Source organism: Panthera pardus, unplaced genomic scaffold (assembly GCF_024362965.1).
Source record: "Panthera pardus isolate Hobbes unplaced genomic scaffold, ASM2436296v1 HiC_scaffold_13, whole genome shotgun sequence".
Taxonomy (NCBI): Eukaryota; Metazoa; Chordata; class Mammalia; order Carnivora; family Felidae; genus Panthera; species Panthera pardus.
Window position 1 is genome coordinate 102,355,923 of NW_026526688.1, and position 26,375 is coordinate 102,382,297.

Sequence of the window (26,375 nt, forward strand, 5' to 3'; positions counted from 1 at the left end):
GACATAGGAAGAGATAATAGTTTACTGGATAAGTGGAGAGAAAAGATTTTAACTATAAACCTGAAATTCTGATTCCACAAAATTTCTTTTTTTTTCTTTTTTTAAAAAAATTTTTTTAATGTTTATTTATTTTTTGAGACAGAGAGAGACAGAGCATGAACGGGGGAAGGTCAGAGAGAGGGAGACACAGAATCTGAAACAGGCTCCAGGCTCTGAGCTGTCAGCACAGAGCCCGACGCGGGGCTCGAACTCACGGACCGCAAGATCATGACCTGAGCCGAAGTCGGCCACCTAACCGACTGAGCCACCCAGGCGCCCCCCCAAAAATTTCTTAAATGTATTAAGTGGATTTATAAATTTATGAATATTTAAGTTTGCATGCTAAACAGATCACAAGATGCATCCTAGTCTTTCATGTATCATCCAAAGCAGCAAAAATGATGTTGAACAATGAAATGTAGCTCTGTGAGTTGAGGGCTTATTTGTACTCTTTTATTAAACTTTATTCAGATCTACTACCATAACCATCTTGCCATCTTTTAAAATATATCTTATTCCTTTAAATTTCTCCATTATTGACAAAGTCATTATAATTAATTATAAAAGCCAGCATTTATTAGGCACCTAATATTATCCTAAGCATATTTATTCTCATTGTTCTAATGAAGTCTTCACCACAATTCTAAGAGGAAGATTACCTTACACTTCATTTTGTAGTGGTTAAGAAATAACAGCCCAGTAATTTATTATCAAAAATTGTCATGACTTTTACTTACTACATTCCAGTGGAAACACCAACTTCTTTATGTCTCTGATCACAGCTGGCTGTCCGTGAAATTGAGTCATTCATTAATTCATACTAAGGTAAAAATGATGAGAAATGTTTGGTCTGTCTAGAAGAGACCTGGAGAAATCAAATCAAATGATAAATATTTCTGGCAGTGGAAATAAACTGTTGGGAAAAGGAGTACAGGAGACAGGGAGAGTTTTCCTGCTGAGGAGTCCACTGTTCTTTCAAGTACATTTCTTAAACGTTTGCCTGGTAAGACAGTAAACCATCCTGTCTGTCAACAAGAACAGTGTGTACCCAAGGATAGAGACTTGGTTTATTCAGGGAGTGACTACTGCTAGAAAAAGTTGAGACCTATGCATGTGGTGGAATTTCGTTCCAAATTATCTCCCCATGGGTGGGATGAATGAATTAACTGTAGTTCTGCACTGAAGAATTCACAGGTGGCAATTATAATAATTAAAGTGTGTCCAGGCAAAAGTGTGCAAAAGTAAGTTAGGTGGTGGTGAATATTAAGCACTATTTTTGATCGAATTTCACATCCTTGTTTTTATTTTCTATTTTTAGTCTACCTAAAATTAGACACATTTCTTCTGAGTTTAGTACTTTCTGATGATTATTACTGGGAGCATGGCTTCAAGAATACATCTCTGAGCAAGTTTGGTTAAGGTTTAGAACTCAGACATTCTCATCTTTTGAGGCTATGAGAAAACAGAAAACATTTTGGTGACCTGAGTAATTTGAACTGTCAAGGTCCTACATCTCTTTAACCAAAACATTATCATCTGTGGCTATTGTAGTTGTAGGAGATGGATTCTCTAGATAGCACGGTGATAAAACTGAGGCCTCTCGAGTTGGACTACATGAGTTCAAATTCTAACTCTGCCATTTATAAGTCATTTGGCCATAAGCATTTATTTACCCATCTTGTGCTTCAGTTTTCTCATTTGTAAAGTGGGGGCAATAATAGTACAGTGTTTATTTCACAGGATTATTGTGAGAAATTTAGGAATCACTTACAACAATGCCTGGCACAAAATAAGCATTCAATAAATGTGAAATACTAGCTTTGTGAAATTGCTAGCTTTTTGATATATGTTGTACTCTGATATTTAAACTAATAGCATCCATTTTTTCATCTATTTTTCCTCAGTATATTAATCATACTTATTTTAAATGTTTTTTGATAACTAAAATATCTGGATCAATGTGTCCATTTCTGTTTTTTCTTTATGCCTTTTAGTAATTGCTTCTGTCTCCTGGAATGTCTGATAAATATCTCCTGAAAGTGCCAGACATTGTTTCTTAAACATTGTAGAGGCTTAGGGATGAAATATTTCTCTAGAGAGGCTTTCCCCCTTCCTCTTTGAGGGAGTTGACTACTTTAATCCAATCAGAGATAGACTGCAGGCTGCATTACAGGGTTTTGTTTTGATTTTAGATTTTTTTTTGTTTTTTGTTTTTTGAACAGTGTTACGTTCACAGAAAAAAAAAAAAAATTGAGCAGAAAGTACAGAGTTCCTGTATGCCCCTACCTTTACACATGCATAGCCTCCCCATTATCAACATCCCTTACCAGAATGCTGCTTTTTTTAAAATTTTAAACCAAGGATGACTCTACAGTGATGCATCATCATGCATCAAAGTCTGTAGTCTGCTCTAGGTACTGTGCATTCTGTGGGTTTTGACAAATGTATATGATGGGTACCCACCATCATAGTATCATAAAGAATAGTTTCACTGCCTTAAAAATCTTCTACGCTCCACCTATTTATCCCTCCCAAGCCCAAACCCCTGGAGACTATTGATCTTACTTTTGTCCTCATAGTTTCGCCTTTTCCAGAATGTCATAGAGTGCATTATAGTTTTTATGAGGTTCTTTTCCATCTCTGATCCATCCCTGTTCTTAGAGAGGATGCCTCTTGTATAGACTGAATGTTTATGTCTCCTCAAAATTCTTATGTTGAAATTGTCACCCTTTATGTGGTATTATAGGTGGGGCCTTTGGAGGGTAATTAGGTCATGAGGGAGAGGTCCTCATGAATGGGAGTAGTGCTCTTAGAAAAGAGACCCTGGAGAGTTCTCTTGTCCCTCCCACCTTGTGAAGACACAGTGAAAAGATGGTTGTCTATGAACCAGGAAGCCTGCTCTCACCACACTGAATTTGTCGATGCCTTGATCTTGGACTTCGCAACCTCCAGAATTATGAGAAATAATGTGTTATCTTTTTGATATAGGAAAACACCCTCCAAAGACTCCACCTAAGGACCTGGGGGTGCCCACTGTGACCCTTTCTTCTTGGTGAGTTTTTTGAGACTGAAAAACCTCAGCTGTACTTACACAGGTTTTCTGCTTAGTTTCTTAATATCCTGTTCCATGCAGCATAGGAATTTGGTAAAACAGGTCAAGTGTCAAGCTTGATTTTCCAAACACCCTTCTCACTGGCATCCCAGACTCATAAAATTCCCATTTTTCCACTTCCCAAAACTGCCAAAAATCCTGTTGCCTTCTCTGCCTGTTAGTGACCTCCAGCCCACATCCATGACCTTGTCCTTGGCCTCTTGCTTAGTGCTCAGAGTAAGCAAGTGCTATTTTGCCAGAGGAAAAATCAATTGCAGAATGCCAACTCTCCTCTCCAAGTTTCTTCCTTCTCCAGAATCTTGGTGCTTAAGTCTGAATTTCCCCAGAAGTTCCTCACTGCCTTCAAGCAGATATTGTTTTGTGTATTTTGTAAGCTTTTTAAGCTTTTGTAGCCATTCCTGGTGAGAGCACTGGCCTTCATCTTGGCTGAAAGTAGAGGTCCTAACATACATTCCTGATAGATGTTTCTGTATTCCTTAATTACTCTATTAAGATTAACAATAATATAAACAGTTTAGCCAAGCAATCTACCTATTCTATAAACCACATCCTTGATTTTATGGATGATTTGTCATTCACAAGAATAAATCTGTACTTTATTTAATATTAATTAATTAATTAATTAATTAATTTATCTGTCAAGTGAGCTAACATACAGTGTAGTCTTGGCTTCAGGAGTAGATTCCCATGATTCGTCACTTACATACAACACCCAGGGCTCATCCCAACAAGTGCTCTTCTCAATCCCCGTCATCTATTTTCCCGACTCCCCCAACTCCCACTCCCATCAACCCTCACTTTGTTCTCTGTATTTAAGAGTCTCTTATGGTTTGCTTCCCTCTCTGCTTGTATCTGATTTTTCCTTCCCTTCCCCTATGGTCTTCTGTTAAGTTTCTCAAATTCCACATATGACTGAAATCATATGATATCTGTCTTTCTCTGGCTGACTTATTTCACGTAGCATAATACCTTCCAGTTCCACCCATGTTGTTGCAATTGGGAAGATTTCATCCTTTTTCATCACTGAATAGTATTGTGTGTGTGTGTGTGTGTGTGTGTGTGTGTGTGTGTATCTTCTTTATCCATTCATCAATTGATGGACATTTAGGTTCTTTCCATAATTTGGCTATTGTTGATAGCACTGCTATAAGCATTGGGGTACATGTGCCCCTTCAAATCAGCACTCCTGTATCTTGTAGATAAATTCCTAGTAGTGCTATTGCTGGGTATAATAAATCTGTTCTTTAGCTTGTTGTTACATTAACATATTTGATCATCTCTTGTGTAAAACTTGAGAATTTTTAAATAAATTTGAAAATAATCTGGTGATCATACTTACATTTGTGTAGTATATATGAATTTCAACTAACTAGTAGAGATATTGTAGAAACATAATATTGTTTTCATAAGCCAATTTAATTTCAATCTTGAGCTCTCATTTTACTTGGGTGGCAGAAACTTAATCTCAGTTAATTTGTAGATTTCCCCAGGATTGTGTTTAAGTAACAAGGGACACAAATAGTTCCAAAGAATCTAGGGGGGAGAGATTGTCATCTGTCTATGATATATCCAGTGACCTGAGCATCATCCTGTCTCTCCATTCAGTGGTCCAGTCTGGCATTTCTTCACCTTCACTCTTGTCCTCACAGCTCTTTTAGATCTGCTGACTCTCTGCATTTACATTGTTTTCATTCTTGAATGAGTGAGAAACTTCTGGTGCTCCTGAGCCTTTCTAGATGGATGAAATTGTTCCAACTGTCTAGACACACTACCTGGTTCATTTTGTTTTTACAGGGCTTGCTGCGTCCCTGGAACTAAGCTCTGACTCTCTTTTGGATCAGCCTTCCAATTCCAGGGAGAGATAGAGCAATGATTCACAATGTTTCGCCACAATATTTTTGTTTATGCTATGAGTCCTTTCAATTCTCCTAAACACTGCAGCAATAGTTTGCTTTCTGTTGTCCCAAGCATTCTCTGAAAAAATGACAGATTAGCCTAGCTGGAAAGGAGAAAATGAAATACTGGTGAGAAAAACAAAGCAAAACAGTAGTTAATATTTCCAAAAAAAAAGTTTTTGTACTACATTCATTCAGTAAGACTTTACTTATTGAGCTCCTAATATATGCCAGGCAATATACTAGAATATGCTGGACACTAGACTGTAATGATGAATGAGAGGCAGTCCTTACCTCAGCCACCTCCAGATCCAACAGACTTCTGCTGAAATATGGTAAACACACATCTACATACCCTCCCTGCCAAAATTACATAAAAGTGACAGTATAGGGTTTTGTTTTGTTTTGTTTTGTTTTGTTTTGTTTTAAGGCACAAATCTATAGAGGCAAAAAAAGAAATACTTACAAGTAGAGAATATGGCAGCATTGGAATATTGGAAACTAGAAAGCATATGGAAGTGGCAAAATGAAATTAACAATTAAAACCAAAGCGGACAGTAAGGGAAACTGAGAAGGCTGAACGAACTATAGGAGCTCAGAAATATTTAGAACTATCAGAATAGGGGTGCAGGTGGTGCTGACAGCAGGAGGCTTAGTTGCAGGTCTGTAAGAGAAATGAATCGTCAGCCAAACTTCTGCTTTCCAGGTGAGAGTGTGGTTGAGTCTGCTATGGGAAGCCAGCTAAACACGAAAACAAAGAAACAAAGAAAAAAATAATAAATCAACCTCACCAGAGCACCCTACAGGGATGTGTACCTGCCTGTTCCAATCAGGTTCTTTTATTACTTTATTTTTAAATATGCACAGACAGCCAAGGATTACCAGGCAATTAAGGAAAGCTTATGCCAGGACAGACAGAACTAAATCAAAAACACCTGAAGAAAATAGAAATTACGTATGGAGCAGAATAAGACTCAAAAACGAACAAACTTGATAGTTCATTTCCCCAGGTGGTAAGAAGAGATGTAGCATCTGACAACAATGAGAAAAGGCTATAGAATAAAACTATTCAGAGAACAATAAATAAATAAATAAATAAATAAATAAATAAATAATAAATAAATAAATAAATAAATAAATAAATAAAAATTGCTCTTTGAAGTTAAATAGTAAATTCTCAGAAAAAAAGTCTGGAAGATAAATTTGATGCAATCTTCCAGAAAGTCAATCAAAAATAAAGAAATGGAAAATGGAAGAGAAAAGGAAAATATTAGAGTTCAGGAGGCCCAACACTCTAGTAAGCAGGAGCTCTAGAAAGAGAGAATGCAAAAAGATAGGGTAGGGTATTTTTGAAGAAAAATTCCTTAAATAGAGGATATGAGTTTGTAGATTGAGAGAGCTCACTTATGCCCCTGCATGATGCCTGCAACGACAAAAACTCACACTAAGGTGTGCCATTGTGAAATTTCAGAACCTTGGAGATAAAAATCCTGCAAATTCCTAGAGATTAAAAATATACAAAAGACCCAGAATCAGAAAAGCACCAGGCTTTTCACCTGCCACATGGAAAGTCAGTGGAGCAATCCTTTCAAAATTCAGATGGAAAATTGTTTCAAATCTTGATTTCTGTTCTCTGCCAAATTTTCTAACAAGTGTGAAGGCAGAATAAAGACATTGCAGATATGCAAGTCTAAAAATTTTTTACCTCCTTTTCAGGAAAATACTGGAGAATGGATTCCACAAAATAAGGATAGAAACCAAGAAGATCACATAGGATCCAGGAAACAGGACTTGAACCAGGAAAGAGGCAAGGGGATGTCCAGGTAGATTGACCAGTTCCAATTTGCCTGAGCCTGAGGGTGGTGCCAAATGTGGAACTTTCAGCTTTAAAACCGGGCCGATCCCTGGCAAATTGGGATGAGTTGGTCATCCGATGTCCAGGATAAGAGTGAAGAGAAGTCCCAGGCAGAGAGCTGGCAGCAGATGTGGAACAACTGGACCAGATGGGAAGGCAAGAGTGCTTCAAAAAATATATATATTTTTAAATATTTATTTACTTTTGAGACAATGTGAGAGACAGAGTGCAAGCAGCGGAGGGTCAGACAGAGGAAGACACAGAATCTGAAGCAAGCTCCAGGCTCTGAGCTGTCAGCACAGAGCCACATGCGGGGCTGGAACCCACAAACCACAATATCATGACCTGAGCCGAAGTCGGAGGCTCAACCAACTGAGCCACTCAGGCGCCCCACAAGAGCGCTTCAGATGGGTTATCTGGAAAATACATCCAGGGGAAAAGACATACATATATATACTTACATATGTGTGTGTATGTATTTCCTGGTGAGTATGAATGTATTAAAAATTAAAGAAATTCCTCTTTTGGGGGGGAGTTTAGAAAAAAAATAAAGGCACACTGGCAATGAAACCAGTGAGGGTAGTGGAGACAATAGGGAAAACAAAAAGTTATAGATGAAAGAAGGTGAAACTGGGACATTACCATGGCTCTTCTGTGGATTATATTTACATATAATGTAAACCCTGCTAATGTAAGCACGACTATTGCTCCAACCAGTTCTATCTATCAAAATGGAGGAGAAAGAGGGAGGAAGAATGTGTGTGAAGAAAGTTCATAAATCCTTGTCTTTAATAATATTTTTTTAGTCTCCTAAAAAAAAAATGCATGTTATTTAAAAACATGGAGGCCAATTCCAGAAAAAAAAAAAAAAAGTTAAAAGAGTTGAAAAAATCTGCTTCTGAAGAATGAAAGCAAGTAAGGGAAGAGACTTCTTAATTTCATTTTATTAAAAAAATTTTTTAAGTTTATTTATTTATTTTGAGAGAGAGACAGAGAGAGTGGACCATAGAAACCCAAGCAGGCTCTGCACCATCAGTGTAGAGCCTGAGGCAGGGCTCCAACCCGCAAACGGTTGAGATCATGACTGAGCTGAAACCAAGAGCTGGATGCTTAACTGACTGAGCTATCCAGGTGCCCTAAAACTTTTAAATTTTAAACATATTAGAAAGACTTGACTTTTAAAATTATGAACATGAATGTCTTTGAGAGAATAATTATTTTTAAAAGAAGTAATTAGAGTCAGCAGCTTATCTTTTTAACTTCATTTATGCAATATTTTACAATTCAGAGTTTTTACATTTTAATGTAGTCAAATGGATTAGTTTTTTTAATGATTTGTTCTCCGATGTCTTAATTTCTTTATGAATGTGATGTCAAAACACAAGACACAGTGAAAGAATTGTCAGAGTATGTGTAGTATATTACTAATTATGTTAGAAACATACCAAGAAATACTGTGTTTTGTTTTTGATTGGAAGCATAAGTAACTGGGGCACGTGGGTGGCTCAGTCCCTTAAGCATTGGACCCTTTTTTAATACAATTTATTGTCACATTGGTTACCAGCATTGGACTCTTGATTTTGGCTCAGGTCATGGTCTCACATTCCTGAGATGGAGCCAGACATCAGTGTCTGTCTCTCTATCTGCCTCTCCCCCACTCATGCTCTCTCTCTTTCTCAAAATAAGTAAATAAACTAAAAAAAAAAAAAAAAAGAAAGAAACATAGATAACTAAGGTACATAAGCAGAGAATAACAATGGTAGTACTATTCTGTATCTGTAACATTTTATATCCCTATTTTAAAATATGTAATTAACAAGGTATTAACTGTAACAAGGTTTTCATTGGTAACAAAGTACGCTTTAAACTTTTTCTATAGTTTCAGATACTTAACAGTTAAAAAGGAAACCAACAGACAGCCACAATACACAGAGGCAAGGCTTACCATAGGGGAAGAAAGTACTAGTGCCAGGGAGCCCAGAGAAAGGGTAACCCAGATTGGAGTGGGGGGGAAGAGGGTGAAGGGGCTGGTGGGGGGGGGGGGGGGGGGCAGGTGGGGGGGGAGGTGGTTAGGAAAGACTTCCCAAAGCAACTGACATCCGAGCTACCACCTGAGGGAAACATTGGTAGCCCCGGAGCTGTGTTTCCCTAAGAAATTAAGGGGCATTTGTGATATGTGTGTTGTGGGAAAATCACAAAGACCCTTATAAATCATGTTTCCTGAGTCTAGACATCCCGAGGTAAGGGGGAATCCTAAAGGGTATTGAGCAGCAGGGCACAAGCGGATCCTGGCAGACTAGGTGAGGAATCCAGGGTCTGTATTTAATTCATAGAAGCTGGAATTCTCTACAAAATGGTCCCCACCCCCCACTCCCCCAACCCCGAAAGGATGCCTTTGCTGTCTCACTGGGCCTACCGGTTTGCTTTTTCTGCCTTCCCCTTTGCAGACGGCAGAACACTGCATTTGTTCTTAATTGCTTTCCGCTTTTGTGGCGCAGGCCCCTGGCCTTCCTGGGTCTGGGCTCAGTGTGTCAAATGCTCCCTTTCTGTTCCAGCAGCAGCTCCTGTCTGTCCCTCTGCAGCCCTGGTTCACAACTGTGAAGGCTTTGTCAATATGTGTTTTCCCTTTTGGTCTCCTTTCTGTGCCAGAACCCCTCCGCCTCTGCACGTGTGGGATGCCTGGACGCGGAATCACATGCGGAGCGGCCCCGGACTCCTGCCCACTGCCCACTGCCCACTGCCCACTGCTCACTGCTCACTGCCCTCGACTTGTTTGCTGAGCTCCGCTCCAGGGGCCTTTCTGCTGTGCGGAGGCTCCCCTCCCTGCGCAGTGTGTTTGCTGAACCCGGCAGTCTCAGAAGGGCGGAGAATTGAATGTTTTTCTGCCCAAGCCCAGCTTCAGAGAGGACGGGGCTCGTGCTAAGAATCAGCGGGTATTTATCATGGCTCAGGTGGCTGAGGTTTATTTTTTCAATGGTAGTTTTCGGAAATATTTGGAAATATTTACTTAGTTTCACTTGTGTGATGTGAAGGCTCTTTCAGTTTGGTTTTCTGAATCCCTCTTCTAAAAGAGAAGTTATCCTAACGGGGAAACATAATTAGATTTTGGTATTATGCACTATTTTTTAATGCTGTCTTTTTTTAGTATGAGGTAAAATTTACGTGTCGTGAAATGAACATAAATAAATCCTAAATTGTGTGTTTTGATAACTATATACACACATGTAGTCATTACCCAAATCAAGATAAAGAATGTTTCCATCACTCCCAGAAAGTTCTCCTGTTCTTCCTTTTACTCATCTTTACTCCTACAAAAACTGCTCTTAATTTCTATCACTGTAGCTTAGTTTCCATGTTCCTAAACTTCATATGGGGGGAAATCAGATAGAATGTATCTTTTTTTGTGTCTTGTTTCTTTTGTTCAACATGTTTTTGACATTATTCTATGCTGTTGTGTTCTTTTCTATTGCTGAGTACCATTCCATTCCATGAATATACAATTTATTTACGTATTCTCATTTTGGTGACCATTTCAGTTGTTCTTACACACTAAATTTTAATGTAAGTAAACTGTTTAAAACACTTTAGAACTTTTCTTTATACTGGAGATTTTTCTTTATGAAATCAAAATTAAATTTCTGATTACCTACAAAATTGGAATTAGATTCTCTGTATTCTGTAGACTCTGATTCTTGGAAAGATAGACATTTGAATTAAAAAAAATGCATCTTGATGGTCCCTCAATTCCCATTCTGAGTCTTTAAAGCCACATTAAATAATGCTAGAATTTGAACTCTTCCTTTACATATTACTGTGTGAACATAGAGCAGCTAATTCACTCAAACACATTTTTTAACACAATTATTTTTGCTGTGTTTCAGAATGAAAGTGGAGAATAAAATAGGTCGTGGGTATTGTTCAAAAGCCAGGTGAAGCTTAAATTAGAAAGACTGAGCCCCCTAAGCTTGGAACTTGGGTGTAGAATTTCATTCCTGTTGACTTCTGCAACTAACTATTTGAATTAATCATCTGTTGCTCTGTAACAAATTACCCAAAAACTTGGTAGCTTAAAACAGCAAACAATTTTTTTAATGTCATCATTTCTGTGGCCAGAAATTCAGGAGCTGGTTAGTTGGGTAGAAGTGGCCCAGGGTCAAGGTTGCAGTCAAGATGTCAGGACATATGGTTAAGAGGAATTTTAAGAAAGAAAAATAAGAGAAAATATGCTTAAAATGGGCTTTTTTTTTTTTTTTTTTTTTTTTTTTTGAGAGAGAGAGAGAGAGAGAGAATCCCAGGAGGGGTGGGGGTAGGGGGAGAGGTGGGGAGAGACAGGGCTTGAGCTCACCCATTATGGGACTTGAACTCATGAACCCTGAGATCATGACCTGAGCCACCCAAGTGCCCAATTTACAATGGGTTTTGAAGGAGGACTAGCAGTTCATCACCTGAACTAAGAGAATGTGGCATAAGGTAGAGGCAGGCAGGGGAGATAACAAATGCAAAACCGGGACCTTTTCAGTAGTTTGTTAGCAAGAAAGCAGAGGGAGTAAAATTGGAGGAAAAGTTCAGGAAGGTCACTGTTCACATTGCTAAAGAATTCTGACTATTCCACAGCAATTTGGATCTGCTGAAATATTGATTTTAAGCATGGAGTAACACCCTCAGATTTGCATTTAGAAGGTAAATTAGAGGAGAGACTAAGAGGCTAGTAGAAAACTATTGTAAAAGCAAGTGGGGAGAGGGAGCTGATATAAGACAAGGAGAGGTGTTATTAGAATCCTTCTCCTCACATGTGGTGGTGGATGGGAGAGTGAAGGATCTAGAAATACTCCTAGGATTCTGCATGAGTGACTGATTAACACTGATGTCTTTAACCAGGCCAGGGGATGTGAAAGAGTTGATCTCAGAGGGAAAATGGTGAGTTAGAGTTAGCTAAAGGATGTCCTGGTTGAGATATTATGATAGGGAAAGATAGGATTCAGTAGGCAGAAAAGGAGAGGCTAAGGCTTGAAGGTCCCTGGGTGGGGAAAAATACTTATTTCAACACATTTCTTCTAGGAATGTCTGACCTCAAGCAAACTCCCTCAGGCATAAAGTTCCCTTTAAGAATGCAACAGACACCACCTCCTGCCCCTCAGGTTTCCCTGGGAAATGTGACAAGCAAAAGACCTGACTGAAAATAAGTAGAGCATAAAATATATGACCCACAAGGAACAGTATGGCCATAGACCACCCCTCATACAATGAAAATTAGCCAGTCAAAAAGGAATGACTAGGCATTTTGAGTTACCTAGCCAATAAGGGTAGAACCTGAGAAGGAACAGGGCAAGGAGACGGGCCCACCGAAATCCTATAAAACAAGGACCCTTGCCTATAGTCGCGGGTATTCACTTTCAAAGGTCCCCTCTCTGTAAAGAGAGCTTTCATACTATTCTTACTTTCTGACCTTGTACTCTAATAAAACTTTTTATTCTGTGTCCCCCTCTTCATTCCTCGAAGCAGTGTGACAACGGCACCCCGGGCGTTGAGGTAAAAAAAATCCTGCAACGGTGTGAGTTAGCAGACAGGTAGATAAATGTGTCTAGTATCATTTGATGATTTAGAAGTATAGTTTGCCATGGGCAGGCCTGCTGCAGGCTGCGTGACTCGGTAACAAGTGGAGTCCAGAGCTGTGGCTCAGCAAGGAATCCCTTATATAGATCAGTGGTTCTCAAGTAGGGACAATTTTGCCCCGCAGGGGACACTTGCCAATGTTGGGAGATATTTTTGTTTGTCACAATGTGTGTGTGGGAGGTGCTACTGACAAATAGTGGGTAGAGGCTGGAAACGCTGCTAAACATTCTGTATTGCATAGTACAGCTTTCCTTGTCCCCCCAAACAAAAAATGATCCGGCCCCAAATGTCAATAGTGGCATGGTTGAGGGTCACCGGCCTGACTCAATTGGAGGAGCATGAGACTCTTGATATCTGAGTTATGAGTTCAAGCCCCATGTTGGTTGTAGAGATTACTAAAAAAAAAAAAAAAAAAAAAAAAAAAAAAAAAAAAAAATTAATAAACTTAAAAAAAAAGAAAGAAAGAAAAAAATAGTGCCCTGGTTGAGAAACCATGATTACAAAAATAATCTCTTCTAGGATATTCTCCCACAGATCATGTGATTATAGTGGGGGTTGTGACTAGGATCTGTGACCTTGCTGGTTCAATCAGATTTTTCCAAGTTGAACTCGGGAAAGAAAGCTTTCTTGGAGGTGGAAAAATGTGATCCTGAGATAATTGTAGCCATGTTCCCGCCACAAGGAGAAAGCTGGTCTATGGAGAGAGAAAAAATGAGACAGAGAGCTATGCACATGTCATCCGGCATACTTTCCCTTTATTGGCATTTTTTTTTTTCCTCCTATGAGCTTAATGGGGGAATGCAGTTTCCTGCTTCCATAAAGTTGAGGGCCTGTGATTAGATTCTACCACTCAGAACCAACCATGGGAGATTGATTCAGGAGAGGGTAACTTTATCAGGGCTGGGCCAGGCCCGCCATCCTCAGTCCCCCTTGGCTACTAAACACTGTGTATGGTTGCAAGGCAACTGTGTATCTTATAGGAAAATCATGGACCAAGTAGCAGGCTAATGATAGTGGCAGAAAAAAGAAATCATTCAGAGCTTAAAGATTAGAGCCATGTGGTTTGGGAAAGGGAAAGGTAATGTGCTGTGGTGTCACAGTGGTATTGTTGGATCGATCTGGCAGGGTCTCACCCTAAATAGAAAAAATACCATTACCACTAATCCAGGCATGTCTCCCATGAAACCTGGGGAGATTTGAGAAGTCACCCCTGCCCAGACATCCCTCAAATTGATGTCTGCTGGTATGTTTTGCTGATGACATGTCCTTTACATTATTTTACTGTAACTGCCAAACTTATGCAGCAGCATGCCTATTTTTGCTAAGGCTCCAACTCACTGTATCAGTCTGGGTTCAGTTAAGAAAATAAAAACCACTCTGTTTAGTACAGTTGTGAAAATTTTAATATAGGGTATTAGTGGCTTCACCAACTGCTAGAAAAACAGCAGCACAGATCAGGGAAACTACCACTGAATAGCTGAGTCTGAAGTGCCAAAGACAGTAGGGATTCTCAAGAGATGGCCAGGAAGTGACAGCAATCCTCAGAAAGTCCACTAACTGTCCTGTTCTGCAGCTTTCTACTGGGAGCCACTGGTTCACCAGACCTTTTCAGGAACTTGTTGGGAATTTCCTGTCTGGCCCATTCCTCTGAGTGCAACTCTCACCTCTACTGCCTTCCAAATATTGGCAAATGCTTCTCATTGACAAATGATAGCAAGGGATTCTGGGAAATGTAGTTCCAGGTTTCTCATCCACAGTGGATAAGGGGACCTTGTAAAAAGGTGTGGATGGTGCCCCACACTCCAGTAGTGTGTGTGGTGTGACCACTTTAGCAAGGTAAGCATAGAAAACATTCCACAAAATCCACCTTTTAGAGTTCTTGGTAGAATAGGGTGGAGAGATCTAAGCTTTCAGAGGCAATAGATCTGAGCTTCTCACAGGTTTGTCTCATGCATGGAGAGTTTACCAGCGGTAGCTTCTCCACTGGAGAAGTTGGCAGTGTGATTTGGGCATTGTCCAGCCTGCATACCCACCAAGGATCATTTCCTAATCCTGCCAGACATTGTGCCAAGGTACCTAAAATCCTTTAATAATTTTTTTTTTTTTTTTGCTGGGGTGCCTGGTTGGCTTAGTTGGTTAAGCATCCAACTCTTGGTTTTGGCAGGTCATGACCTCATGGTTTATGAGATGGAGCCCCATGATGGGCTCTGTGCTGACAGGATGGAGCCTGCTTGGGATTCTCTGTCTCCCTCTCTCTCTCTCTCATAATAAATAAATAAACTGTAAAAAAAATTATTTTTTCTTGCTCATGATAGTTAGAATGGGTTCTATTGTTTACAGTTAAAAATCCTGCCAGACACCTTAAAAAAAAATTCTCTCTTTTTTACCTAAGCTAGCTTGAGTTGGGTTCTGTCACTTGAAACTAAGAGAGTCCTGATGTAAACAGCTTTGTTAATTTGGGCTGAGAGTAAGAAGCTAGTGGAGGGGAAAAAATTTAAATATAGGTAAGAGTAAGATCCTAATTCTGGAGAATGAACCTTAAGCCTCAGATTGGAAAAAGATCCTCTCACTCTCGGAGCGAGAAAGGAAGTAAGAAAGAGTGTGGACACATGAGTTTGTAGGAGAAGGTTGAGAATTCAGGACAAGTAGGCTTGTTAAGTAGGAATTAAGGCCATCTACTGGGAGAAAGGGGAAGGTTAGGATCTTAAAGAGAACAGTGAAAGACTAAAATCAATATCAGGAGAAAACTGAGCAGGAGCATATTTAAAGAGTTGCTAAGAAATGCTGAGGGTCCTACTGAGACTGATGACCCCAAATTTGCTGCAGGGCCAATCTGTGGTATGATTGGTTGTGTCCAGTGACACTCAGCAGCCCACACATCGGGGCAGGTGATGGTGGGATCAGGTCAGCGCGACACGTGAGGATGGTAGGCTGGACTGAGGAGGGTGGGAATAATGACAAGATGGTGGCTGTTATGATTCCTGATAGGCCAGGGGTTGGGCAGAGAAGACAGTGGAAGCAGGAGGAAGATTGGGAGGCTGGGCGAAAAGAGAGGAACTAGAAGTTTGCATGATGTCAGAGAGTAATAGGAGATGTGGTTGGGGTGGTGAGAGAATGTGGAGGGCAGGAGGAAGCTACCAGCAAGGGGGAATCAGATTGGAAGATTTTAGAGGAGAATGGCAGTGTCCAGAGTGTGAGGGTGACAATTACAGCATCCTTCAGATGGTGAATTCTCTTTATCCTTCAGACGGTGAATTCTCTTTATCCCCTTTCTCAGGCAAAATGCCTCCTCAGTTGTTCTTCCCTGAATATCCTTTCTTATCTTATCCAAGTAGTAAGATTGCATAAAGGGGAAAAAAGGAATACTGTAGTTCCACCCATCACATGTCTCAATCCCCGTTAGGCTGACTTCCGGGATGGACACATACCCACCCCACAAAGGCTTTCCTTGTAAGAGCCTGTTTCTTATTCTCTGACCTCTGCCCGAATGTTAATGGGATTCTGCTGTGTCATCTCATTTATTCTGTTGGATTGAGTGCTCTAACTGGATAGATCCTGTGTATCTGTTTTGTTTTTTTGTTTGTTTTTTTTTTTTTTTAAATCACTGTATCCTCACTATGCCAGGGTCTGACACAATAAATCTGTTGAATAAAGAAAAGCCCCAGATAAACCATAAACTGACCCCAGGTGTGGGGAGCACTCTAGGGTGGGGGTGGGGGTCAGTGCTGAGAAATTAGCTTTTGATAGGAAAGGCCTGTAGCAGTGGGACAACGGATTCATAGGGACTTAATTTTGGTTTTTGAGTGGGATGGGTGGGGACTGAATCATCAGCATGGAAGATGAGGGTGGGGTTTAGTGGTGAGAGTTTTTGGCAGAATGAGGGATGAGAAATTGAAACCAGTCTTCCTGTTATTTTTAGGCATTAAATAAATGATCTCATCTCATCCTATCCACCACCCCAAATTAGGAAAAATCAAATCATTTTCCAAGGTCACAAACTAATAAGATCACATAACAAAACCTTACCCGCCCAAGGATGAGTCCTCTCCGGAATTCAGAATCCTTGTCTGAGAATATTATCTATTCTTTTGACAAAATTCTCTTACAAGGTTTCCTTTTAATTTTTTTTCAATCTTCCTCATCATTCTGAATATCAATGGTTTGCAGTTAATAGTAACCATTGTTAAACATAAAAACCCCACACCACAATGGATTGATTCATCCATTCACTCACCCTTTCACAATATTCAATGTTCAGCTACTAAGTGCTGGGCGCTCTGCTAGGCGCTGGGGGTTCAGCAATGAAAGAGAAAAAGAGAGACAGGATACTTGTACTTTTATAAGTAGGCTGAGTATTTTTACTGCTTGTTATTGCTAACAGCTCTGAAGATTTCAATCAAGCTTAAAACATTCTGTCTGAAAGATTCCTACGAGAATCTTTTTTACCTATTTATCCAAGACCTACATTCCCATCTCGTGCTAAGGAAGTTGATTTGCATTTTACTGGGTAAATACAAATATTGTTTTGAATAAATAGAGTGGAAGGACATCTAAAGCTAAGCATCTCCTGAGGAATCTCTGCTTGTATTCTCTGGTGAGCACATGAATCTCAATAAGGGGAGATTAGAGTCCTCTAATAATATAGCACAGTTGGCTCAGGAAAAGGTTCTGAAAGTAAATCTGGACTTATTTTCCCTAAGGATACTACACACACTTTAAATATAAAGGGCAAGGATAAGTGAGGAGCCACTGGAATGCTCTCTGCATTCCAGGATCACAGCTGGAATGCCAAAGTGATGAGGCAAACAGGGCAAAATCTCCAGAGGAGTGTGGCCTCACCTCCACTTCTCACCCAAAGATGCTCATGGATGGATGAGCTGAGGCCAGGTAGGTGGCTTGAACTAAATTCCAAGTGGTGCTTCTGGAGTCCTTGGCACCATCAGATGGGGACTGTGGGGGCTTGCATGTCAAGAGACTAGGTTAGCTGTATGTCAGTGGGGGCCACTGACAGAAGACTCTGGATGAGGAAGAATGGGGGACAGAAGGGAAATGGCACCAGGAATCATCAGGTTGGCCCCCAAAAGTTGGGGCCTGCCAGACCTGATAAGACAGGCCTTGCTGCAGTAGAGCAGTGGCACCAAAGGAGGTTAATTTTGCTTTCATTGGGAGGATGGAGGCTGAATCGTCAGAATAGGAGCTGAGAATTATAAAGTTTTGGGAAGGAGGAAGGAACATGAGGAATGAAACCAATCTTTCAAACCAGTTGTTAGACACCTTCACAAAGTAGTTCATTTAATGCTAACTACCACTTTATTTTTTTTTAAGAGTATTTATTTATTTATTTTGAGAGAGAGAGAGAGAGAGATGGCATGAGTGGGGGAGGGACAGAGAGAGAAAGAGAGAGAGAGAATCCCAAGTAGGCTCCCCACTGCCAGCGTGGAGCTGGAGCTGGGAGCCCAACGTGGGGCTCAAACCCACAAACCATGATATCATGACCTGAGCCAAAATCAAGAGTCAGACACCCAACTGACTGAGTCACCCAGGTGCTCCCCCTAACCAGCACTTTAGATAAGGAAACCTAAGATCACACACCTGCTGCACAGCACAGTGGGGATTTGAACCCAGGTCTCTCTGACCTCAGGGGGTATGTTCTTTCCAGCTCTTGTCTGAGAGGCAGGACATTCCTGCTTTCCCTTTGTATCTATCCCCTACTTTACCCCTCAGGCATTCTCTTGTTTCTTTCTGCCTATTGCAAATTCACATTCCTTTCTTTCTTCTTTAAATAATTACAGTTTGCAACAGCTATATTTATTAAACAAAATTGATTTTAAAAGTAGAGTAGTTGAAAGTTTTATAGTCTTTAAAACACAAGACTCCCACTCTTCTAAAATTAGGGAAAACTTGTACTTACTTGTGCAAAGCCAATTACCCATTTGTTCTCTCTTTATCAATCATATATTTAAGAGTAACAGTAGGTCAATGGATATATGATCAAAACACTAGAGTTGAGAGATGCAGAAACTGCAACACACAGAAGCTCAGTGACTTGTTTACAATAAATTGGCTGGTTCCTGAGTGATCCAAATAATTGAGGACAAGAGTGAAAGCGGGAAAATCCCGAGTTTACAAATAAATTGAGTTTCAAACGTTCGTTTGTAAATCAGTTATTTGACATTTGGTATATTTCCCCAATGAAAAGAAAGTTTTAGGTAGGAATACAACATGATTATCTCATCAGAAAATAGCTGGCATCTATTATTTGTATCCAAGAACAGTACAGCAAACAACCCCAAATTATTATGCAATACTTAAATTTAACACAACATAAAGACAATACACTGAGTGAGAAGGATTTTGATTCTAAATGCATGAAAGAGAAAACTTAGGAAGATGAGAGAGTTAACTGGACCATCTGGTAGAGATTCTGAGGTTGACTTTTGGACACTGACCAGGGACTTTTGGAAATGAATGATAGAGACTTGTTTTTAAGAGATAGTAAAAGAAATTTCCTGAGTGCCCATTATTTATAATACCCAGGAGTTAAAAAAAAAAATCGGTCATTCAAAATTTGTCAGTTAAATATACCATTCAAAGCAGCATCTAAGTGGCAGTTTCTCTTTATGTACTTTTCACCCCATGCACAAAAAGGTACTTTCCTTCTTTTGGTTTGCTGTACACCTAACCAGATCATCCTTTCTTTCTCAATTCTTCATTGCCTGGTAAAATATCCTCCCTCAAAGCCTAATTCAAATGTCACATCCGTTTTTAAAATCCCTTGGGAAAATATTAGCTGTCCCTCCATTGAAACCAGTTGCATTTTGATTGCATTTCTTTCATAATATACAGTGTGTCTCCTGTTTTCGTTTTTGGGTGCTCAGTAAATAGTCGTCAAATACAATTAAATTGTAATAATTCAGATTTCTTCTCAAGAAGTGCCTTCAGACTGCCTTTGCAAAATAGTGTTCCCCACACCCCTGGTCCCTAGCCCTGCTCTATTTTCTTTATAGCATGTATCATACTTGACATAATAGATATTTGTTTATTTTCTGTCTCTTCCACCCAGTGTATGACCTACTTTGTTTCATTTACTACATCATCCTTTGCTCAGCATCAAGACCTGTGCCTGGTCCAGAGCAGGAGTTGAATAAATTGATGTGACTGGAAGTAAAAGGAATATCAACTGGCATATATCAAGACTCTGGATCTAATAATTGATTATTTCTATCACTATTTAGCTGTAGGACACTGGGCAAGTCATTAACCCACGCTGGGCATTTCCCTATAAAATCAATAAGATCTGATGGAATTTCATTACTTTGAGAGTAGGAAGTGAGACAGGGAATGTGGAAGTTGAGTTCAAGGGTCTCCTGGGTGGCTTAGTTGGTTCAGCATCTGACTCTTGGTTTTGGCTCATGTCAGGATCTTGCAGTTTGTGAGTTCGAGCCCTGCATGGGGCTCTGGGCTGATGGTGCTGAGCCTGTTTGGGATTCCCTCTCTCCCTCTCTTTTTGCCCCTCCCCCACTCATGTTCTCTCTCCCTCTTTCTAAATAAATAAATAAATAATTTTATATTAAAAAAAAGAAATGGAGTTCAAGTAGATGTGAATGGGAAAAAGAATGCTGGAGGCAAAAGGCAGAGAGAAAGCAAAGAGTGTGTGAGGAGGGAGAGATGCAGAGAAAGGGCTGCCTTCAGGTGCATGGGCCTGTCAAGAATGCTGTGGGGGGAAAAAAAAAGAATGCTGTGGGGACTGGAGGCCACATAGAGATGTTGGGCTGGTTGAAAAGAGGCTCCCAGAGAAGAGGGAAGGCAAGCTGAAAGGGGACGGACGGTATGTGTATGTTGCAAGCTCCGCACACTTTTCAGTTTTGCCTTTCTATCCAGTAAACAACCAGTCTGCTGGGACTTTGTCAGGGCCTATTAAACATGTGGCTTAACAGGTGAAAGCAAATGAGATGCTCGTTTTGTTTTTTATTTATAATTTTTTTGAAGCTGATTTTTATTTTGAGAGAGAGAGAGAGAGCACGCGCACAAGTGGGGGAGGGGCAGAGAGACAGGGAGACATAATCCCAAACAGGCTCTGGTCTATCAGCACAGAGCCCACCCGATGCAGGGCTCGAACTCACAAACCATGAGATCTTGACCTGAGCAGAAATGAGAGTCGGATGCTTAAGTGACCAGGCCACCCAGGGGTGCCAGCTAATGAGATGTTCTATATAAGAATCATATTTGTTCTCCATTTAATTTGACAAGACCTCTTCTTTATTCCCCAAAGCGGACTAGATTCTAATCTCTTATCCTGAATCTCCACAGCACTGCTCTTCTCATCTGAGAATATCTCATGCAGTCTAGTGTTGCAAGGTTGTCCTCTTGCCTCTCCTCCCCCACACCAGGAAGTCTATGAAGGGCACTATCTTTGCTTTTCCTGTACCAGCCTAGTACAATATCTTGGAGTCAGTCTTTGTGTGTCTCTCTCATGTACTTACATATTTTATGTTGAACGAATAGAGAGTATAGTTGAAATTTAAGTTTTGGTAAAGTTCTAGGCTGGTTTGTAAAATAGGAATTGATCCAAGCAGAGGTTTTGAAATTTCCTACATAAGCTACCAAAGAGGTATCTACATTCAAGCTATATACATTATCTAGGAAGCAACCACTGACACTTTTTTGTTTGCTTGTTTGTTTACTTAAAAACAAATTTGGGAAAGGGCTCTCAAAACTTCACTCTTATTCTATACCATGGTCAAAGACCCACTGTCCTTGGCCGCAGTGACTTTCTCGCCTTGCAAAAAGTCTACTCGGCCACGCTGTCTGAGCGCAGCTCTGTGAGGCCACGGAGAGAAGAAAGATCCCAGCGACCCCCAAACCAGAGCCTGGGTCAGAGTCCCCAAGCCCTTCCCGCCGGCGAACACAGGGCGGTCCAGCGGCCCTTGGGGAGCCCGCCTCCTGCCGCTTCCAACGCAGCTGCAGCCCGGCCCCACCCCGCGTGCGAGGACTGGGACGAGTGGCGCCCCACGCAGGCGCAGTGAGGCCGGGGAAGGGGCGGCCCCGGTCCCCGTGGCAGGCGGAGGGCGGGGCAGGGCGGGTGGTGTTTCCGTTGCTTGGAGTTGGGCTGCGAGCAGCTTCTTGGAGCCTACTGCGCTTGCATCCCTGCCCTGCCCTGCCCTGCGCGCCGCCGCCCCGCGCTCCGCGGCTTTCCCGGAGGTTCGGAGCACTTGGGTCCCTCTGTCACGCTTGGGTGAGTGCTCGCCCAGCCGGAGTGGGGGCTCCGTCCCGAGAGGGGCGCTGCGGGGAGGGCCGGTCTGCGGCTCGCTGAACCCTCCGTGCCTCTCTTCTCTTGCAGGTTTGCATCACCTTTTCCTGACCTGAGCAGTCGCCATGGCACAGGTAGGGCCTTGCGCCCCCGCGCAGCGCTCGCATTTGCCAACTTCGTAAGCTGTGTCAAGGGAGTTGTAGAATTCGTCTGGAAGCTAAAAAAGTTTAGGAGAAAGCGAAATCTGCCTGGGAGAAATCTGGGACACCTTTCCTGCTTCCTCTCTCGTTGCTTCCCCCCGACCCCTTCGCTGTGCCCCGGCTTATTCCGCGTAGTGCCCGCCGGAACCTGCCCGGTAGCCGCCGGTGGAGCGCTGCCGCGGGTGACGTGGCCGGATTTGTGTGCACTCCCTTTTCGTGAGTGAGTGTGTAAAAGTGCGCCCTCCCAAATCCAAAGAACCGCTAAAATTAGAACCAGAGCAGGAACCAGCGCGTAGCGGTCATGTGAGCCCAACGCCTTTCTTTCCTTGTCTTTCTTTCTATGCCTGCCTCCCTCCCTTCCCTTCATTTTTTTTCCTTCCTTTCCTTCTTTCCTTTCGTCCCCTTTCCGTTCCCTGCCGTTTCCTGTATTATTTTAATACAGTGAGTGGGCCTTGGTGTTTTTCCAGTAGAACTCTAGTGAGCTTTTTCCAGTTGCTCAACTCAATTTTATTGTTAGTTGTAGGTAGGATTTTTTTTTTTTTTTCATGCAAAAGATTAAACAGAAGAGGTGCTTTTCTTAAGTAAGGAACTCGTGGAACGAGTTCTAAATTGAATTTGCCTTGGGATTGTTTCAGAACTCGATTACCTAGTATTATTAGCCTTTTTTTTTTTTTTTTTTTCCCCTGTTCTTAACATTTATCAAAATTGCGGGGAAGGGGTGGCTAAGAGGTTGAGCATCCGACTCCTGCTCAGCTCGGGGTCATGATCTCAGGGGATGGTGACTTGGCAGACTCATGTGGGGCTCTCTGCTGTCACTGGGAGCAGGCTTCCTATCCTGTCTCCTCCTCTCTGCCCTTCCCCTGTTCTTGCTCTCTCTCTCTCAAAAATAAATACACATTAAAAAAGTGTAGGAAAGAAAAAAATAGTTTAATTTATACAGCAGACTTTAAAAGATTGACAATCTTTTGTGAATAAAAATTGACAATTTTTTGTGAATAAAATATCAGTGCTAACAACTCCACCCCAAAACTAATTTTACAGATCTCAACAATCTAACTGGCTTGTCAGAGTCCAGATCCCTTTTTTTTCCCCAAACATTTTTTTAAACAAGTGTTTGCTCAGACAAAGCCCTCTCTTTATACTCTTCATTTATTAAAAAACAAAAACTCTTATCAAAATTGAATAAGGTTTCACGGTTCTTTCCAAGAGAAAAATGGGAGGATTATGATGACTTGGTAACTTTATTAATTTATACAGTGCTTCCATTCTTACTTCCTCTATTACACTTAAGGAATATTACAATAAACTGAGTCTCCTGTTACTTCAAGTGGAAACTTTGGTTTAGGTTCTTCCCCATATAAAGGATACTTTTATGTGGAACTAACTTTCCTTCATTGAGAATTATTTTTCTTATCTTGATATTGTTGGTGTGGTGATGTAAATGGTGATGAAACAAGCATCAAAGAATAATTCCCTTTATACTTGCTCATTCGGCTGTTTGTTGAATCTCTTTTGTAAGTTTACCCCGTGATGTCTGAAGTTTTTCAGTCAATTCCTTTAAAAAATTTTTTTTTAATGTTTATTTATTTTTGAGAAAGGGACAGTGTGAGCGGGGGAGGGGCAGAGAGAGGGAGATACAGAATCAGAAGCAGGCTCCAGGCTCTGAGCTGTCAGTAGAGCCTGACGTGGAGCTCGAACCCACGGACCAGACCAGGAGATCATGACCCGAGCTGAAGTCGGACTCTCAACTGACTGAGCCATCCAGGCACCCCTCAATCAATTCCTTTTAATTATGTAGATTCCAGGTAGCATAAAGGAACACATTTTTCCAACTGTGGACATTAATAATTTAAAATAATGAAAAGTATAAAAGCTGCTATACATATAAAATCTGGGAGAATGGTGGTTTATATTACAAAGTTATGTGCATAATCTCTATCACAGTATAACACCAGGACTGTTTTCTGTCAAAACCACAGTTTTTGGTCATCGTAAAAGTTATAAGTAGTGTTAAGAAAGCTACAGTGTTGAATTTTGCACTTACTTTGTTATTAGTTATCCTTGGAAACCATGGAAGTAAAGCATTTTAAAATGTTTACTACTAGGATAACGTTTTGTTGTCTTTATACTTATATTTGATGGTGTGCAGAATGCCCACAATAAGGAATTGCACTTTTACTGTCAAAAAAAATTCCCTTGGACCCCAGTGTAATTGTAGGAAGGCTGAAGTAGCTTCAGTGTTAGGTTTCAAACGGTTTCTATGGTAGTAGTTTCGTTGCCTTGTGGTTATGGGAGCCAGAGACCTCCACTCCGTGGCCATCTGTAGAGTAGTGAAATGAGATGCCTGAGACATAGAGGTGTACATTTCAGTAATTTAAAATGTATGCTTAAATATTGTTTCTTATTTATTGAGGAATTAAAATGTCGCCTCCAACAGCAGTTATTCTTCATGTTTATAAGCTGTACCTTCCATACTGGTGTTTTTGTCTTTTTATTTGACCTTGGGACCACCTCCTTGCCAATCAGAGTTTACAGAGATCCAGGAAATCAATTATATAGGTAACTTCTGGGTATGACTGTCCTGCTAAGAATTTAATGAGAAAGCATTGATTAATCTTAGATAGATAATTGGAGTTTCTTTTTTTCTATAAATAAATATTAGGAATACTTTATACTCTTGTGTATATTTATATTAATATTTTTATATCAATGAAAAATTTTAGTTAAATTTTACCCTGATGATGTCAGTCTAGGGGGACAAAGCCATGACAACTATTGTGAACTACATAAAAAGTGATTTAGGGGCACCTGGGTGGCTCAGTGGGTTGGGCGTCTGACTGCGGCTCAGGTCATGATCTCACCGCTCGTGAGTTCGAATCTTGGGTCGGGCTCTGTGCTGATAGCTCAGAGCCTGGAGCCTGCTTCCAATTCTGTGTCTCCCTCTCTCTCTGCTCCTCTCCCACTCACACTCTGTCTCTTTCTCTCAAAAATAAATAAACATTAAAAAAATTTTAAAAAAGTGATTTATATTGTCTTGTTGGGTGAATACATTCAGAGCTGGTGGTGTTTGTGGGATAACCACCACTTGAGCTCTGCCCTTCTCTCTCTGGTCCTAGTCCTCATCCACTAGCATTGAAACATGTGGGAGTCTACCAACTGATTGTTACTATGGAGAGAAGGAGTCTAACATGAGGCTTCCCACGCTTTCTCAAAGGTAACACAATGATTAACTGTATCTTCTCCATGACATACAAGAAAAATCTGAATTACAAATGTACCTGCATGTAAACAGTTCCTGGACACTCTCTCTCTCTCTCTCTCTCTCTCTCTCTCTCTCTCTCTCTCTCTATATATATATATATATATATATATATATATATATATATTATCTTTTAAATCATTCATTTGAATGGCTTTGGATTTATATGGCTTAAAACCACAACTTCCATGTTTAGAATAAACCTTGCTAAATAGTAAATTTTTATGATTATTGGACCACTAACATTTTTCTATGCTAAATTTGGGTATAAGCTAGCTCAAGATATTTACTAAGGAATGGCCAAAGAGCTGTTAATTGCCTGAGTTATTTATATATAGTAAAATATTTTTTGAATCCTTTCATCTTTGCAACGGTCAGCTTGTGATTATATAAATGTGAATTTTTAATTAGATTTTAGGGTTATTTCCTCAATCTGACTTAACCGTATCTTGGGGTGGGTTTCTTAAACTGGACGCTGACCTATTTCTTATTGCTTAACTTGCTCATGCAGGTTTTTAAAATATCACTATTTAGCTACAGCCAAATTATTTCACAGATATTCTAATTTATTTTAGGTACTTAAAAGTACATTCTGTACTTCTATATTCTTTGGTTTCAAAAAATCAAGAGTTGGATGTATTTCAAAGATGAATGATCCATTTAATACATTTTAATTCAATTTAAGTCTTTTATATCTCTAATTTTCTTTATGAGAATGCAACTTTAAAAATACAGATTTTGACCAATCTGAACTTAGCTTTATTTATAATGTTAATAAAGAATTAATTTAGAGCAGCAGGCATGTCATGAAGCAAAATCAGGCTACATAATTTTTCACTAGAGACTTCATGAACATCAGAGTTCTCTCTCCTATACATATTTAAATTGTGCAAGGTTTGATTATAATTTTTTTTTTTTTTTGGTTTGAAATCATTGTACTGTGACAATTTATAAAGAACAGCAGGATCAATGTAAATAAATAGATTTGAGATGAGTTTCATGCTAGAGGGGTCGATCAGATATTGATTGCATCTTTTCCACCATTCATCTTAAAATCAAATCTGTCTGTAGTGATCCCTCTTGGGATCCTAGGTCAGGATTACCTGTTTACTTATGACCTGTACTGCTCTGGGTTAGTGTCTCAGTTCCTGA

The 26,375-nt window shown here is 40.3% G+C and overlaps 1 protein-coding gene and 1 long non-coding RNA gene across 2 annotated transcripts in view; one reads left to right on the forward strand and one right to left on the reverse strand.

Annotated features, from left to right (window-relative positions):
* Positions 1-3,760: 3,760 nt before the first annotated feature.
* Positions 3,761-9,561, reverse strand: LOC128776551 (uncharacterized). The gene is made up of 2 exons (XR_008421703.1): positions 9,318-9,561; positions 3,761-5,150 (listed from the first exon to the last, which is right to left on the reverse strand). It is a non-coding gene; the product is annotated as an uncharacterized LOC128776551 (long non-coding RNA).
* Positions 9,562-21,594: 12,033 nt separating this feature from the next.
* ANXA5 (annexin A5) overlaps positions 21,595-26,375 on the forward strand; it is a 30,250-nt gene continuing 25,469 nt past the window's right edge. Inside the window, exons 1-2 of the mRNA XM_019418831.2 lie at positions 21,595-21,749; positions 21,855-21,898. Of these exons, the coding sequence (XP_019274376.1) occupies positions 21,890-21,898 (9 nt within the window). The 5' untranslated portion in view covers positions 21,595-21,749; positions 21,855-21,889. The remainder of the gene's footprint in view (positions 21,750-21,854; positions 21,899-26,375) is intronic.